The 18,102-nt window shown below is 59.6% G+C and overlaps 1 protein-coding gene across 2 annotated transcripts in view; it reads right to left on the bottom strand.

Annotated features, from left to right (window-relative positions):
- Positions 1 to 914: 914 nt before the first annotated feature.
- The window catches only part of GPSM1 (G protein signaling modulator 1), a 95,324-nt gene continuing 78,136 nt past the window's right edge, over positions 915 to 18,102 (bottom strand). For both annotated transcript variants that reach the window (XM_090022033.1, XM_090022032.1), the window contains exons 12-14: positions 6,725 to 6,884; positions 5,106 to 5,314; positions 915 to 4,804 (exon numbers count right to left, since the gene is read on the bottom strand). In XM_090022033.1, the coding sequence (XP_089878159.1) occupies positions 4,598 to 4,804; positions 5,106 to 5,314; positions 6,725 to 6,884 (576 nt within the window). In that variant the 3' untranslated portion in view covers positions 915 to 4,597. The remainder of the gene's footprint in view (positions 4,805 to 5,105; positions 5,315 to 6,724; positions 6,885 to 18,102) is intronic.

The raw sequence follows: 18,102 nt of genomic DNA, 5'->3' as shown, positions 1-18,102 counted from the left end.
GCTTGAACCACAAATATTTATTAAGCACAACTCCTCCCCACCCCCGTGGTGTGATTTCTATATATTACTTCATTTGGCAGCTTGCTTTTGTTCCCTCCCCCACCACCTCAGTAAAAAACAAAAACCGAAGTACCTTCTGGGTTGGAAACTCCCCGTTAAAATTACATTAGCAAATGCACATGTAAAAAATAAATACGCTAATACATTCAAGTATATGGCGAATCATTAACACTGCTGGGAGCAGAGGAACAGCTTCCAGTTCACCTCTGGGGCTCGAGCTGTGTGGACACGGGGAGGGAGGGCTACCCCCAGCCTCAGCGGGCCGTGTTGTCAGACCCTCCCATCCCCTGGCGAACGCAACGTAGTTTGGTACCTATGTGGACCGCCCGTCTGGGTTTAGCTGGTCCTGTGGTATGGGTCGATTGTCCACGCCAGCCTGCAGGCGTTTTCTGCAGGTCTCATTGGGAAAAGGCGAGTCTCCAGCAAGACTTGTGAGGGGAGGTAACATCTGTTATTGGATCAATTTTACTGTTGGGAGAGATGCAACGCGTGCCTGGGATATGCACGGGCCCTTGCTCCGGTCTGGGAAAGCAGCAGCTCGGCCTGAGCTCAACTTCAGCCCTGTGGTGTTCATTGCGTCTCTCCGGGGAGGCAGTAACGTGCTGCCTGCTTCTGATTTAAGCGATCAGAGCAGTTACAGGTTGCTACAGCAGACACCCTTCATCCCCCTTTGGTCCTGTTCATTTACAGAGCTCTGACGTGGCTGTGGAGCACGGTGACCTCGAAGGAAGGAGCGGGGAAGTCTTAACAAACCGCACAACCATCGTCTGTCTCACGTCCACGGCCAATGAGCATTTCTGCTCCCAGACTCATTTCCAAAGGCATTGTGCAGGTTTCCTTGGAGGACAAGGACTGGAGGTAGGAGATGGAGGTGTGGCTGCTGTGGGATGTGCTGTCCCACCATGGACAGAATCGCCATGTCCCCTTCCTGGGAGCTTGTTCTTGGGGGGGTTTAGCTGCACCCACACACTTTCCACGAGGGCCCGCGGTGCAGTTTATGGTAGACATGTTGAAGCACCGTGGATTCGGGTGGCTTTATGGGTCAGGACAGGCTCATTGAGCATCAGCTGGAATCACTAGATCTCTTCTTCCGTCCAGTCGAGGGCAGCATAGGAAACGCAGGGGTGTGCAGTCAGTGGTAGCTGGGGGTTGGTGCAGGGTTTCCATTCAAAGATGTGGGCCAAAGTGTCATGGTTGGATGAAGGCGAGCACATTCAGCAGAACGGGTGCACTGGGAGTGGAGGCCCATCTGTAAATCCTGGCTTTCTTGGTATGTCTGGGAGGTTTCCTGGTCTTGTGGAGGTCTTCTGTGTCTTGTAGAAAACCAGCTCTTTGCATAACAAGTGGTTTGAAGGTTTCTGTGAATCCTGGTCGCTCGCTGTTGAGGGCACCACGGCTGTATGTGGTGGGTCTGCTAGGGCTCCCTCATCTGCTATCGTGGGAGTAGATTTCAAGGGCGAGGAGGGTCTTCCTGGAGTCAGCAAGATGCCCGTTCGCCTCACCGATGAGTCCCTTGCAGTCGGGCGTGACTGCAGCTCCCGGTTGATCACTGTTTTGTTGGGCTGCACAGCCTTTCTTCCCAAGGTGGACAGGCTGCAGGGGTGGTTGTGTCTGTTGGGGATTTTGCTGTTACAAACCCACTTTCCTCCTAAATCAGACGAAGGCACGGTTCTGTCCATGGGGAGACGTGGTCAAAGGTTGTCGCTTCTGGTCATTGGTGGGAAGGCAGCCTGAGGTGCTTTGGCTGTGGTTAAGGTCATCTTCATCGCACTGTTAGGTACCAGGAGAGTAACCGCTCTTCCCTCCAGCTGCTTGTCCAGAAGCGGTGCCTTGGGACAGGAAGCCGGCGGGAGCCAGGCAAAGTGCTCAGGAGTTGTCACCGACCATCACTTCCAATTTCAACTGTCATTAATAAAATGGGCTTCAAGGGGAAAGCTCATTCCGTCCCAGACCTGAGCAAGGGCGTTTCTGTGCCCGAACACTTGTCTCCCATCACTCCCAACACTAACAGATCCGGTAGCGGATCAGCTATTACCTTACCCCGCACTTCTGGGTCTTCCCCACCCCTCCAGACAGGACCTCATTTAGGTTAAATGTCCAGCTGCTCTAGACACGCAGTCCTGGCTGATCTGGGGGGATGCAAAGACCCCCCGGTTTCCCCTAGCCTCGCTGCTGGGTAGGAATTTTCCTCGTGCCTGTTGCCAGCAATGCCTGACATTTTTCACGGACAGGTTAGTTTGGAGGAGAGGTATCTTCCTTATGAAACTGTTGGCAAAACCTCACGAGCCAAAAGTTGGGGGTTTGTCAACAGGCTAGCGGCAGTATCTTCCTCTAATGTGAGGCTGGACCTGGCCTGTCATTTTTACTCTTCCCCTTGTTTTTTCCTTACACAGATAAATCTGGGGCCTGTTGCTAAATCTCAGCTCCCAGCTTGGGCTGGCCCAGAAGGGCCAAAACGCAGCGGGGACCTCACAGCCCTCTTGCTGCTACTTGGACTCGACCTGCCCTTTGTGTAAGATCCCAAGGGCTGGAAAAGGAGATGCCCTGCAGGCTGCTCTCGGCCGACAGAAAGGGGACGGCTTCTGCTGATTGTCTGGCGTAGCTGGGTGGGGGGCTTTTAAAGACCAGCGGAGAAGGAGATGGGTGGCAAGCCACTCCTGCCATCAGAAATGCCCCGGGGTCCGTACGGTGTGGTGCTGAGCACCAGCCGAGGCACGGCCTGGCACATGCCTGCCCTAGGCAAGGACTTCAGCTACCGCTGCAGCAGAAGGGTTGCCTGGCTCTTTTGCTGGTGAGTGCACAAGGCTCGGGACAGACTAGTGTTAAAACGCACAGTGCTGCACAACAGGCTTTGGCCCCTGCTACCTGGGACCCCTCGGCACCCCTCTTGCTGGTCACACTGGCCCCAGATGGGAGATGCGGCCTCCAGCCAGGCTTTTCTAGTCTGCCCCTGCAGCAACAGTACTGCGCAGATGGCAGGGCCTCGTTCGGGGGAATAACTAATATCTCTGGCTGGGCCACTCTCTACAGGCAGCTTAGGGATGGCACGGGCTATGGGAACGGCACGCACGTGCTCTCCCTTGGCTGCACAGGTCTCAGTCTGTGCCTGGGGAGGACGTGATCTGGACTGAGCTGTGCGTGGCATTGGGCAGCTGTCTCATAGTTTCTAGGGTCGGAAGGGACCTGAGTAGAACATCGAGTCCGACCCCCCGCCATGGCAGGAAAGAGGACTGGGGTCAAATGACCCCAGCAAGATGTTCATCTAACCTCCTCTTAAACACCCCCAGGGTAGGAGCCAGCACCACTTCTCTTGGAAGCTGGTTCCAGACCCTAGCTGCCCTGACCGTGAAGTCGCGCCTCCTGATGTCTAGTCTGAATCTCCCCTCTGCCAGCTTGTGACTGTTATTCCTGGTCACTCCTGGCGGTGCTCGGGGGAACAGGGACTCCCCCAATGCCTGCTGATCCCCCCTGACTAGTTTGTACCAGGCCACTAGGTCCCCCTCAGCCTTCTCTTGTGGAGGCTGAACAGGTTCAGGTCCCGTCGCCTCTCCTTGTAGGGCCTGCCCTGCTGCCCTCTGATCATATGAGTGGCCTCCTCTGGACCCTCTCCATGCTGTCCACGTCCCTCCTGAAGAGCGGCGCCCAGAACTGGATGCAGGACTCCTGCTGCGGCCTGACCAGTGCCGCATAGAGGGGGAGGATCACCTCCCTGGACCTGCTCGAGATGCATCTGTGGATGCACGACAAGGTGCTGTCGGCCTTCCTGACTGCGTCCCCACACTGCCAGCCCATGTTCATCTTGGAGTCAATGATGACTCCAAGATCCTTTTCTGCCTCTGCCCTGACGAGAAGGGAGACCCCAGCCTGTAGGTATGGTGCCGGTTCTTCCTCCCCAGGTGCAGCACCTTGCATTTGTTGGTGTTGAATCCCACCCTGTTCTCATCCGCTCGCCCCTGTGACCTGTCTAGGTCCGACTGTAGCCTACTCCTCCCTTCTAGAGTGCCCACATCCCCCCACATCTTAGTGTCTCCATAGGGACTAGACCTCTGCCCATGCACTCCACGCTGTCACGTGGCAGGGACAGCTCCAAATCCCTCACGCACACGCTGGGAGGGGAAGAGGAAGGATCCCAAAGTAAGGAAAGCGAGGGGCTGCAGACACTGAGCACCTCCAGCCTGGAGCACGCTCACTACAGGCTTTTGCTCACAAGGGGCCAAGCAAGCTGGACGTCTCTTCTAAGACCTGGCCCCTTGCAGCTCCTCTCCATCCTTCACCGCAATGCCCTGGTGCTCCACGCCAGCTGGTGGACAGTGCCTCAGCAGCAGCACAGTCCTGGGTTGACTAAGAAAAGCCTCTGCTAAAACCCCTCTCGGTCGGCCTGTGCCAGCATTGCTGCCTCTGAGGACCCTCCAGGCCCTCCCGCCCCAGCGTCTCCGGGGGTGAGGCTGCTTCTCCGAGGCAACATCCATGCCGGAGCAGGCACCCTCAGTTTTTGGACAGACACATGGAGGGGACGGGACCCAGCCAGCCCAGGCTCTTAGCTGGAGCTGGGCCGTGGCGGAGGCTGCGGCTGCAGCTCCTTGGGTACCGTCTCCTCCTGGGCTGTGGCCAGATCCACCCGCTGCTCATCCATGCGCTTGGCCTGGACCCGCTGGATGAGGCTGAAGAAATCTTCGTCCGGCATGGTGGGGCCGCGGGGGATGGCGTCCGGCGGGGCACAGCGCTGGTCATCGATGCGGGACGACTGGCGGGGGATGGGGAGGGAGGGAAAGTAAGGCCACGGTTAGGAATGGAGGGCGTGGGGGCTGCCTACAAGGCTTTCTCCTGCTGCCTCCTACAGCCATGTGCTCCAGGAAGGGGGGGTTGTGGACCCCTTCATAAGCCCAGCAGGGAAGGGGCTTTTTGCTGACCTAGGTGGGCTTCAGACTGGCTGTTTGAGGTCCCCACCCCAGCTTGACAGCTTGAGCCCTGGTGCATCTGCCCCAAGGAGGCCAGGACGTGCCAGCTCGTGGCCCCCAGGTCCAAGTGCCACCCCCAGCACCTACCTGGCACTTCATAAGCATGTTGAAGAAGTCGTCCCCTGGCTCCTGGGCATCGCCCTCCACACGCAGGTGCCCCAGGTTGTTATGCGTGATGCGGAGGCCGGGCAGGTTGCCCACGCTGGCACGCTGGTCGTCCAGCCGGCGGCTCTGCGAACTGGCGATGAGGTCAAAAAACTCCTCCGTCTGCGGGGACGCCATGAGGGAGGACTGCGCTGCAAAGCAAAGAGTGGGAGAGCAGGTCAGGGCCAGTCACCTGGGGGCTGCGATGCCGTCCTGCTGCTGCACTGCTACACGCTCACCTTCCCCAGCAATGCCCAAGGGGCTTAGGCACCCCCCAACACAGGCCCATGTGGTGGGGGGCATTAGGGCTTGTGGATGCAAGCACAGCGGCTCCATTTGCAACAGGGCTGGGGTTTTGGTTCCCAGCTCCTACGGCAGGTGTCTGGCTGTGCAGCTTCAAGGGCTTAGAGGTAATTACTAACCTCTATCAAGAGCCCAAGTGACTCGAATCCTCTGGCAGCTTGTCCGGCCGGGCCCAGTACTGCCACAGCCTCTGCAAGCGTCCTGGCTGCCCTGGCCCCTGCACCATAGCACCAGCTGCAAGAGCCTGGTTCTTCTCAGCACTCGCACAGCCAGGCCTCCCCTCCGCGGGCTGCGTGCAGGGGCGTGGGAGCTGGGAGACTGGCTGACGTATCCGGGCCCAGTTCAAGCCCTGTTCCCTTCTCAGTGCCCACGCTCCCACCTGGCCCTGGGGTCCAATCCATCCCGCCTGGCATGCTCGGGTTCCCTAAACCCAAGAGGCTGCGGGAGCCTTTTTTCTTCTCTCGGTGCCATTTGCATGTCTGTTTTGCTCTTGAACATTTAAACGTTCCAGTAACAAGACAGCAGAGCAAATCTCCCAAGTTAAAAAAGCCCTAAAAAACAACCAGTCCGAGTGCACAACGTCCTTGCCTGGACTGACCATGCTGTTCCCATTTTCCTCAGACTTACCCACCAGGTTTCCACTCCTGGTGGTGTTCTTCAGGGCTGTTCATCTTGCGATGCTCCATGGGGCTCCTGCAGGTCTCCCTCCCTTCCCCACCTGAGTACTGCACTACATGGGCACGGGGCCGGGGAAGCACCAGGCAGAACCCACGCAGCACAAACCCCCCCGTTACGATTGCACTGGTGCGGAGGTGAACACACGACTGGTAGCTGGACTAGCGGAGCTTGCTCAGCCTTCATCAGGCTTTTAAAATCTCAGGGCTGGCCGGACAGCCCTTGCTGCCCCATCAGCTCTCCAACAGCGTCCTCCTTCGTGGTGCCCGGTGCTGGAAGGCAAGCGGCAGGCACGGCAAAGCCCAGAGCTCAAAGGCACGTGCATTTTCTTAAGCCGAAGATATCGTTTCTCTCGTGGTTTTCCTTGCGCTGGGGTACTGAACCCTGGGGCTTTGCCTCGGCCAGCTTTCTTTGCTGCAGCCTTGCAGGCAAGGAGAAGAATATTTTTCCAGAGAGGCTGGGACCCCTGCTGACGCCCCCCTCCCTAGAGCTAGGAGATACTGGGAAGATACTGCAGGACTCGGGGCACCTCACGAGCGCTGGCACCCTAAGAAGCGTCCCGCTCCCCCGCCCCATGTGCTTACATATTCTTTCTTCCAAGGCGGGCACGGGGGTGGCAGCGGCCTCAGCGGCCTCGGTTTGGCTTTCCTCGAGCGGGCAGCGCTGGTCGTCCATTCGGTTGCTCTGGAACTTGCTCAGCAGGTCAAAGAAGCAATCCTCGTCCGACGGCGTCCGCGGGATCTTCTGCGAAGAGGGAAGAGGTGCGATATGAAGTGAGCCAGAGGGATGGCCTGTGTCCTGCCTCTCCCCGAGCACTCCCCATCACTGCCCAGACTCGAGCCCCAACCTGCCCACCAGCATCCCTGCTGGGCCCCCGGTCAGCTCTGCAGCGTGGGGCATCTTGAGCCTCCGTGGGACTCTACCAGCCATGGGACAGCGCAGCGTCGAGGCTGCCCTAAGCTGCCCCACCAGTGCCCATTTCCAGCCATTTCCCTTTCCACCCCCCCAGCAGATCCCTTGCACCAGGGTGGGTACGACGGCAACTGTAAGCTCTGCCTCTGGCCCTGCAAAGGGATCACCCCCTGCCTCCAAGTGCTGGCACACAGCAGCACCCCCGCCCACCCCACGGAGGCCCCAGGACGGGGAGACGGACCAGCCGCTTCCTTGCCACCCAGCCCCACTAACTTACAGGGGGCCTTCCCTGGGCTGGCACCATCCCAGACTCTGTGCCCCTCTCTCCTGGCTCTTGTGCACCATTGTCTCTCATTTTGCACCGCCTCGCCTCCACCCCTCCCCTGGACGGAGCATGGGCCCAGCCAGCCACCGGTCACCTCCCGCCTGCTAAATTTAAACTCCGGTGCAGACCGCACGGCAGGAGCGGCAGTGCTTCCTCCCCCGGCTCCTGCTTCCTCTGGAAGCCGCTGGTCACCGTCGTCCCGGAGCTGCCACTAAATTACAGCCCTTCAGGAAACCAGTCCCTGCCCCAAATAAGCACCTTGCCCCAGACAGTGCTATATTTAGGCCATGCCAGGTCATGTATTTGCTGCTGAAACCGCCTGCAAAAGCCCCAGGTTGTGGCCAGGCAGAGGTGACCAGAGTGCCACCACAGGGCACACGGGGGTCACGGAGGAAGCGTGGCTGCCCCTCCTCAGCTCAGGCAGCCATGCGGGGTGGGGGGGGAGCTCCCCGCAGGACAGTGCAACAGGGGAGGAAAAACAAGAGTGGGGTGAGAGGCATCTGCTTGGTGCTGGGAGCATCCCTGCAGAGCAGGGGAGCCTGGCACCACCGCTCAGGCTAGGCAGAACCCGCCCCACGCTCACGGGGTAACAATATAAAGAGGAGCCTAACCCCACATCACCCACCCCGGTGCCCAGGGAGCAGCTTGCACACCAGTCAGTGGCACGGAGGGGATCTCAGCATGCAGGACGAGGGGTCAGGCAGACGGACAGACAGAAAAAAAGATGGTTGGACTGGATGGTTATAGATGCATACATAGATGTATGGATATAGGATAGACGGATACATGGATGGATGTATAGATATACAGATGTGTGTGTATATAGATAGATATGCATACATGGATAGATGGTGGATACATGGATGGATGTATAGATATACAGATTGTGTGCGTGTGTATAGTAGATATGTATATATAAAAATAGATATCCAGCTGTGTGTGTGTGTGTGTGTGTGTGTGTGTGTGTGTGTGTGTGTGTATAAATATATAAATAGATACATGGATAGATGGATAGATGGATGGATGTATAGCTATACAGCTGTGTATATATATAGATGTATGGCTTTATGATGGATACATGGATAGATATATAGATACGTGTGTATATATGTATATGGGGGGGGTGTATATGGATGGATGGATGCATGCATGGCTACCCTCAGTGAGAGAAGCAGAGGGGTAGACAAGTGTGGTCGAGGTCACGGGCACACTCGCGGCTGCACCCTGGGAGTCCCATTTCCCCTCACGATGCTGCAGGCAGACTATTACCCACCTCAGGGGGAGGCACCTAGAGACACGGCCCCCCGAGACTGTTCTAGCCTGTGAGCCCCCCTGCATCACGCCACCCCAGCCGCACCTGTCAGCCTCGGGCTGCGGCTGCCTCTGCAAGCAGCCGGCGCACCACGGTCCTGCAGCGGCCGAGGAGACAGCGGACAAAGACCCGTGCGCGTTCGTGGTCTCGGAGCAGCAGGCTCCCCGGGCAGCCAGCCCCCTCCAGCACTGCTCCTGCAAGCCATACGGGAGCCGGCCGCGTTGCCCGGGGCTCTGGAGGGAGAGGACCAGGGAGAGCCAGGCCCTTGGGGCTGCCTCAAGCTTTGCCGCGTGGGCTCTGCGTTGCACCTTACGGCGCCCGTGCCCTGGGCTTCCTGCCTGTCCGCAGCACGCCGTAGGCCACGGGGGATCTCCCGCCCGAGCCCACAAAACGCCCTCCAAGACGGAGCCTCTGGGCCACGTTTCAAGGGGCTGGAGCTGTGCCACGGAGCGAGCTGTGCTGACGGGGTTAAAGCCACGTGCCAGCTTCAGCAAATGAAGGGAAATCATTTTCTCTTCTGCTAAGCAAACCAGATGAGATGCACTTGCCTGCTATTTAGGGCATCGTCAAAATTAGCAACGGGGCAGGCAGTGGAACATTAGCAATCTGGGAGCCGATCGGGGCGGGAGGGAGAAGGAAAAAACCCCCAAACCTTCACCTCTTCCATGTGCTGAGCTGCTAATAAAAGTGCTGGAAAGAGTCTCTGAACCAATAATAGCTGCACCTGGAAATCAAAGCTGGCCACGGCTCGAGCTGCTGATGCGCTGCATTTATTACCCTTCTCCCACCTCAGGTTGCCTGACCTACATTTCATGGCGGAGGAGAAATGCTGCTCTCATTCATGCCCAGCCCGGCTGCAGTGGTGTTGGGTCAGCGGGAGCAACGGCAGAGCCGGGCGAGGGCATCTTGGGCAAAAGGACAAGGGTCGCGTTAGGAAGCGCGCTCTCGCAGGCTGGCAAGCGCGGCCGAGCTGCACACAGGCGTGCGGCTGCTCGCCTGGCCTAAGCAAGCCACGAGCCTGCGCGGCGGAGCTGGAGCCCGTCAGTGGGGTCCCAGGCACGGCCCCCCGGGTGTGACAGCCATGAATCAGCCCTCGCTTTGCAGCGCAGTGACAAATGAGGCCGCGCTCCCCCGGGGGCTCCAGCAAGGAGCCTCTGCCCGAGCCTGTTGCCGAAAGTCCTTGCCTGTTCCCCGACGACCTCTGCGAGGACAGCGGGCAGGGAGATGAGTAACGGCCCCCGCAGGCGGCAGCGGGGCCCAGCCGAGCGGCTCATCATTCCTCCGCCGAGCGTGCACCTGCGGCCCCGGGAAGCGTCGCTGAAGAGCTGCCCAGAATCAATTCGGGGAGGAGGAAAGCAAAGCGCCTCTCGGAGCGCGTCCCCAGGCGCGCGCTGCAGCGCCCAGCTCGCCTCTGCGGCAAACTTCGCTCCCTCCTGCACCCAGCTCCCCATTGCAACGGCCGCCCAGGCGCTGCTGGAAACGCAGCTTGGGTCTCCCGCCCTGGCGCGCCGTTCGGCGTCCCCGTGGCACTGCTCCGAGCCAGCCTGTAGCACCGGGGAGAAGTAAATGTTGCGGCCCCTTCTCGGGGATAACAGCCCGCTACTGCTGCCAGCCCAGGGGGCTACTCCAGGAGGCCTGCGCTGCAGCGAGCGAGGCGCTGACATCCGAGCAGCAAGGCCAGCAACCAGTGAATTCAGAAGTGTTGTCTTCTTCACCCCCCCCCCCCCCCCCCCCGCATGGGAAACTTTGGAGACTGGTCTCCCACGGACACAGACATCGCATCGAGGCAGCAACAGTGCCCAGAGGTGGGAGGATGGATATATAAATGGAGGGCTATATAGATGGATGGGTATATATAGACAGACAGATGGCCGGGTCCGTGAGCCCTACTGGAGCGCGTCCAACTAAAGCCTCCAACTCCCCGCAGGTGTATTTGTTTTCTGCATTCCTCCTCGGCTCCCCCTGCCCCCCGGATGTCATCGGCATGCTCCCCCGCCAGCTGTGGCACAGCTGTTCTGCTAAGAGCAGCTCCCCAGCTGGAAGCCATAAGCCAGGAGGGGTCACTTCCCGGCCCCCGGGGCCGAGTGCCGGTAACGGGGAGACGGGGCTGCTGACACTGTCTGGGGACTCCCCGTGTGGTGCGTCCGACGCAGCCGTGCCCGTGGCATTCGGAGCCTGGCCAGACGCCCGCTGATGCTGTCTCAGCACCCCTGGACTGGGCCTGCAGCGTCTGGCTTGAGTTTCTGATACAGGCTCCGGCCTCTCCTCTCCCGAGTGGTTATTTTCACTCTGGAGACTTGGGGGACAACTGGCTCAGGCCTGGCTCTGCATCTGTCCCGGGGTCCTGCCTTGCAGAGCCGGCGGCGACTGCCTGCTCTCGGCCTCTCCAGCCCACTGTTTAGGACAGCTGAAGCAGAGCTGCCCAGCCATCTTCCCAGGGAAAGGGCAGGGGGGTGCACACCTCTCCTCCCCGGGCAGTGGACCCGCAGGACACCGACTTCACCCCTGGGTTGGCTGGAGTCTGAAGGTCTAGGGAAAAGATTGCAAGTTTTCCTCCTGCCACGCAGATGTGGAGAAGGGATGGATAGGGCAGGGGTGCACGGTGGTCAGAGCAGGGTGCCAGGGGGCTGTAGCCTCCTCTCCGTCGGCGAGAGGAGACGGGCATAGCCAGCGAGGGGGAAGAAGCCGCTCTCCGGCTCCGCGTCCCGGCTCCCAGCCTCGAGGAGCGACACCTCCCTGGGGAGCCGCGGCTGCTAATCAGCGTGCAGGGGAGGCTGGCTAATGAAACCCCGAGAGCCGGACTCATTTACCTGAAATAGGCTTCCCTGATTTGAAGGCAGCCAGGCTTCTGCATAATCTTTTCCCAAGTGATCAGCAGGCTGTTTAACCCCGTTTGGGAACCAGCATGGAGCCGACAGCAGCCGCTGACCGGGTTGACGTGCAGCCTGGTCGCTGCCTCGGTCTCTCCCGAGGGCTGTGCAGAGATGCCATCCACCGACCAGGGGCTCAGCTCGTCTGAGGAGCCCGCTGGGAAGCCCAGGGCTGGGGGGAGAGGTGTGGAGCTTCTCCATCGTGGTGCCCAACCCAAGGGGGAGAGGTAGGGGTGGATGCCCTGTCCCTGCAAAACCTGCCCTCGCTGTTAGCATGGGGATAACGAGGCTTTAAGGGCCTGGTTCAACCCCGTGTTTAAGTGACTTGATGACTCCAGACCTCCACCGGCACAAAACCAGCTTCCCCAGGCTGCAAACCCACCCAGGGACTTCAGGCGCTTCCCACCCCTGCCCCAGCGCCTTTCCGGCGGGCAGACTTTCTGGGACACTTGCAGAGCCCCAGCCGGGGGCTGGCCAAGGACGTGTTAGCAATGCAGGACCCCGTGCCGCGCCGCCTGCGTGGCGCGGCGTACAACACCCCCGGGCCTGGCTTCCCGGCACTCGGCAGACGGCTCTGCGATCAGCAACAAGTCCTGGAGGCCGGGCCAAAGCGTGCGGGGGTTTGGCCACCTCCTCTCTTGACCAGCCGCTGCAGCCAAAAAGAGGAGAAAGAGGGGCTGGAGCCCCGAAGCCAGTGTGGGCGTGCTGTGTGAGCAGCGGGGCCATCCCCGCTCTGCTCAGCGGAAACTCCTAGGGAAGCATCATCCCCAACCCACCCACGCAGCGCCTGGCCCCCGGCACCTCACCGGGTGGTCCCACACGTACGGAAATAACCATAATCAGCGGTTCGGGTCAGACCCTAGATGGACCTACGGTCCGGCCCAGTCCATGGCAGTTCGTATGACAGAGGTGACCCAGCCTCCCGTGTCACACCGCATCAGCCAGCGGGTGCTGACGGGCACAGCGAGCGGGGGCTGACCGGGGGGGTTTCCCCTTTCTTCCTCTCTCACGTGCAGCCTCCAGCATTTAAGCAGCTCTAGGAAGTTTTGGTTCAGAGGCCGTGCCCCGCGCTCCCCTGTCTCAGCCACCTGTTTAGCTACACACCCAGCGGGGATCCCCGCCCAAACCCATCTGCTGAGGACCGTATATTCCCAGGCATCTTAGCAGAGGTGGCCAACTGGTTATATTTGGAAAATCTCAACCAAGCGCTGGATAACAAACTCCAAATGGGGGGGGAATGGCCATTTATTACACACACCCATGCACCCCTTCTGTACGTAACCCCGAAAACTTTCCCTGGGGTTTCTGTTCTCGGCAGGCTGGGGCACGGCGCTTGTGTAAGCGCCCCACAAAGAACAAGGCAGGCGTATTTCAACCTGCTCTAGATATCACACATCTCCTGTCACGCCAGCAAGCCAGCCAAGAACAGTCCTGGTGGGAAGTGTCCCTCCCCCCCGGCACACTCCCGGTACCTGCCAGTTATATATATCCTCGACCAAATGGTCCTGGCGACAGTGGCTTCCCCCACAAAGCTTCCTGCTGCCTCCACACCGTTGCAAAGCAAGTTATTTTCACGCTGCCCAACTCCAGCAGGAAGCACTGGCCGGCCCGGGATAAAAAGGCTGCTTTCTGCTTGGCGTCGTGTCCGCGCGCCACCCTCAAGAGGAAGAAAACAAGCCGTCCTGCTGCCAGGTCCCTCCACAGTCAGGCCGGGACTTTGCACAAGGGCAAAAGTGCCAGAGAGTCAGGAGCGTGGAGGGCGAGGAGCGCCGGTCCAAGCCAGGCTCGGCAAACTCTTGGACGTGCCTCAAGCCTCCAGGAAGGGCTGGAAACCGTCTCCCCCGCGGTTGTAACTCACCCCAGGCACCCTGCGTATCCACCGCCTAAGGGGCATCTCCCCGCCTGAGCCATCCCCCGTGTTTCGTGGCACTGCCCACCTTCCCCTCCGTACCCCAAGGGCTTTTTGAAGGCACATGCACCGCACCGCCGAGCAGCAAAGAGCAGGGGGGATGTTTCGATGCTCGACATTGCTCTTTTATAATCGGCCCCGCCAGCCTGCTCTTGAGGACAGCCGCTGCCTCGAGCCCCTCGTCATCCTACACAGCCGCCAGTCCACTTCCAGCTTCTAGCTCCTCGCCCCTGCTCACTTCGCCAGGAGCTAGAAGAGCCGTGCGGCTTGCCGGCGGGGCGGACAGAGGCTCGGAGATGAGCAGACGTAGCCCGGGCACTCCAGGCACGGGACTTTGCTGTCCAACTTGTTTTGGAAAAGCAGCGCTCGATGAAAAGCAGACGCACAAACGGGGCTGAGGGATGGAAGGGAGCTTTGCAGGGAGGGAGCACAAAAGGAGGAGGAGGGAAAGCCTTTTGGTCAGACACCGGAGCCTGCTTCCAGGAGGGGGGACGGGCTCGGGTTCAGTCCCCCGATCTGAAGTCCTGGATTCAGTGTCCCGGGGGATGAACGGCCAGTGCTGGTGGGAGCCGTCGCCCCCGCGCTAACGGCCCCGGCATGGCGAAGGATGCAAGGAGGGCCGTCCGACCTGCAGAGCCCGGCGCTTCCCGTCTGCTCCTCCAGAAGCAGCGCCGGACCCGGGCGCGGGGATCGCCGCCGCGCGCGCCACACCGCCACCCCCAGCAAACCCGGCCCCAAACGTGCCACGGACCGCGCCAGGCTCCCCCTCCCAGGGACTTCTTCTACACGTCAATGGTTGTGTGACCATTAAAGTTCAAACTGAAGGGCTCTGGCAAACTTCAAAATCAGCCAGTTTGCTTTTCCTTAAATACTCGCAAATAAAAGCCCAACCCATCCAGGCGATAAAGCACACCCGCGTGCACGTGTGCATGCATGCATACACGTACGCACGGTACACCTCAACTTCTCCTGAACCCAGCCTCCCATTTCAAGGGCACAGATAAAAGTTAAAAAAAAAAAACCCCAAACCCGAGCACTACTCACGGAGGCTGGCGACAAATTCCTTCTTCAAGCTTGTGCTTTTACATCGTGGAGAGCAAGGACCACCTCTCGGAGCATGTGGGAAAGGTTTGCAGAGAGAGGGGGAGAGAGGCTGCTGCTCCTTGATGCTCTCTAGCTCCCGCGAGCAAGCACACAGCGCTCTCACCAGCTATCTCCCCGCGCAGGCTGCTGTAGCTAAGATTTATGTGCAGCGCTCAGCCATGTGAAAAATGTAGACAGCGCCAATGACCCGCTCTGGGCTGAGATTCGGCTTAAAGCGACAGTCCTGTTTTCAGAGCCGCTGCTCTCGGGCGACTGCGCCCTTGCCAGGCTGGGCAGGGAGCGTGCGCGCGGGCGAGGGAGTCAATTGAACGGGTCGTCTCCCCCTCATTTAACTGCCATGATCCTAATGTTATTAACTGAAGTTCCTAAACACGCTCCCGAGCTCTGCGAATATTTAGCTTTCCCTCCACCTCCTCACCCACCTACCACTGCACACACTTCGTCTTATAAATAGATTAATATCCATTTTGCCAAAAAGCGGCTCCGCAAATACGCGCTCTGCTCTGCAGCCGCGGGCATGCCGTGCCAGGAACGCCGTTGTGTTTGAACAGGTGCGGCGTGCCAGTTGGGAGCCGTGGGCACAATGTAAAATAAAATAAAATAAAATAAAATAAATAGAAAGGCTGTTTCTCGTTCCTCCTACTCGCTGCTTTTCAATGTCATTTCTGTTCCCCGTTCTTCCCCTGCCACTGCAAAAGCCCACCTTGCTTTCACCCTCACATGAGTCGATCTTAACTCATCTGCAGCTGAACTAAGTGGACAAGCAGGCCGTTTCTTATTGCAAGGGGGTTGTAAGGAGAGCTCAGCCAAGAGGGAGATGCATCGCAGAACCGCTGTCCCCCAAAGAACCAGTGCCCATTTTACAGATGGGGACAGAGGGGCAACCAAAAGTGGAGCAACCTGCCCCAGGTGACGCACCAGGTGGAAGAGCCGACGTGGGAGCAGAACCAAGATCCCTCAGCTCAACCCGCTGGGCTGCCCAGACGCACTACACCTGGCCCCTGCCCCCCTTGCAGGGCTCTCAGGCCCTGCACACAGGAGGCTCCCAGGGAAATATCTGAAATTATTAGGAAAAACTCACTAGGAGGGTGGTGAAGCACTGGAACAGGCTACCCAGAGAGGTGGTGACATCTCCATCCTTAAGACCCGACTCAACAAATCCCTGGCTGGGATGATGGAGTTGGGGCTGGTCCTGGTTTGAGCAGGGGGGTGGACTCGATGCGACCTCCTGAGCTCCCTTCCAGCCCCCATTGTGTACGGTTCATGAAATCCATGTTCTTCCATTGAAGAATCTGCTGAACTGGCCGGGAGACACAGCCATAGCCATCTACACCTATAGATCTATAGGTGCGGGGCCCAACAAGCTATACACATCTATAAAGATATATAGAGTGCTCGAGAGCTGTATGCATCCATCTACTCTCGGGGGGCAACGGGGGTGGAGGGTTCAGGATCTCACCCTGAGGCTCCCTGTCAGCGGCCAGGCAGTTTCCCGTCCTCCAAGCAAGGACAACCTCTGCAGCCGAGGACCTCTCCGGGACATCCTGGCACTACGTGCTGCCAGAGGAAACTGCATTTAGAAAGGAGCAACTGAGCCGAACTCTTCTGCTCTCTTTTACCACTGACTGGCTCCGAGACCTCGCATGAACCTGTGTCTCCCTGCAGAGGGTGACAGCCGCCTCCACCTCCCCGTGCGGGGCCCGGAGAGCTGAACCAGTGTTTGCAAAACGCTCCGCGACCCCGGGCGGGAAGGTGTCGCGGCTGCACAAGGTGTCACGACTAAAAATACCTCCTGGCGTAGCAATGCCGAACACGCCGAGGCCCCCGAAGCGACGGGCGACGTACCGACGGGGAGGGCGGCAGCAAAGCCGTGGCAGGCGGCGAGCAAGCGCGGCGCCTGGAACATCAATCCGCTCACATGCCGGCAGCGCGGACAGGAACTTGGATGAGAGGGGAAGCCATCGCGCTGCCGAGGGGGCTTGGCTCAGAGCAAGCGGGCGGTTTATAAGCATCACGCGGGGTTCAAGGGCAGGTGAGATTTCTGAAGGAGAAGCCACTCCAGCCTCATCAACAGGCAGCACCGGTGACGTGTGCCCTTGCACACACCGCCCGGGCGTGCCCTGCCTCCACACACCACTTCCCTTGGGGGGGAGGAGAGGTGCTTGCACGGCACCTCCACCTGTAACCTAGCACGTGGCCCTCTGTGCACCGGGAGAAGGATCCCAGACCTCCCCTGTAACAAGAGCGAACCCCGACGCACGCCCACCGGAGACCCCCGCCATAAACATGGGAAGCACGATCCACAACGCGGCCCCGATGCGCTTCTCCGTGCAGGAGAGAAGGACGAGAGACCGCCTGGACGCCCGTCACCTCCGATGTGGCGACACAGAGATCCCCGCAATGACTGCGGCCAGCTCTGAGCAGCCCCTCCCAGGTCACCCACCCATGTCTGCCCCAGCGAGAGCCAGCCTCAAACGCTCGGCCCTGGGACCCCTCCTGCCACAGCCATGAGCCAGCCCCGAAACCGCCCGTCCCTGGAAGTGCCGAGCCCCGTCCAGCCGCCGAGCTGGGCTTGGCAGCTCCAGGCTGTGACAGAAGAAGGAGCAATGGGCTCAGGCTGCAGCAAGGGAAGTCGAGGTTGGATATTAGGAAAAACTCTCTCTCTAGGAGGGCAGTAAAGAACTGGGGCAGGTCACCCAGAGAGGTGGGGGACTCTCCCTCCTTGGAGGTGTTTAAGACCCAGGCAGACAAAGCCGTGGCTGGGATGGTGTGGTTGGGGCTGGCCCTGCTTGGAGCAGGGGGTGGACTAGAGGTGACCTCCTGAGCTCCCTGCCACTCATTTCCTATGAGTCTATGGCTGGCGGGAGACGGTCCCAACCTGGGCAGGATGCAAGGGGCACTGTGGCAATGCTTAAGCAATTCAGCCACCCAATGTCTGCCCTTCCTTGCTCCAATTCCAAGAAGCTCCATGTCTGAAGGAGACACTGGTCTGCCCCTTCCCTGACCTACCCCTTGTGGCCCTGCCCCCACAAGCTACCCCAGCTGAGTCCAGAGGGAGGCTGGGGGTAAAACAGCAAGTAACGGCAGCCAGGGAAGCCCCCGGCCTCTCCGCTTTGCAACACACCCAGCTCTTCTCCGCTGTCCTCAGGCCTCCCATCTATTCCTTTCAAGCCCTGACCAATGCCCCACTCCCTACGAAGGCTTTCAGGCCCCCTCGCGCTCCTCCCGGCCTCCGTGCAGCAAAGACATCTCACCGGCCAGGGAAGTCCGGGCGCCTGGACACTGAAAGCAAACCGTGAATTGCTCTAGAAGAAAGCAGGCGGCGCGCAGCTCCTAGCAGCCTCGGGAACGCCTCTGTCCTACGCCCAGCCCTCCCTCCCCAAGACGAGGAGGCCTGACTGTCAGGTAGATAAATGCACAAACTCCCTGCTGCGCGGCGAAAAGCTGAACTCTGCCAAGAAGCCCCGACATACAGCCGTGCCCGCGGCCCCACGCAGGACCGCACAGCGGCACTCACCTCCTCGCAACTC

The sequence above is a fragment of the Crocodylus siamensis genome, chromosome 11 (genome assembly GCF_052110815.1).
Source record: "Crocodylus siamensis isolate JL-2025a chromosome 11, ASM5211081v1, whole genome shotgun sequence".
Lineage (NCBI taxonomy): Eukaryota > Metazoa > Chordata > Crocodylia > Crocodylidae > Crocodylus > Crocodylus siamensis.
Note: the sequence above shows the minus strand (reverse complement) of the source record. Positions and strands in the feature narration are given on the sequence as shown.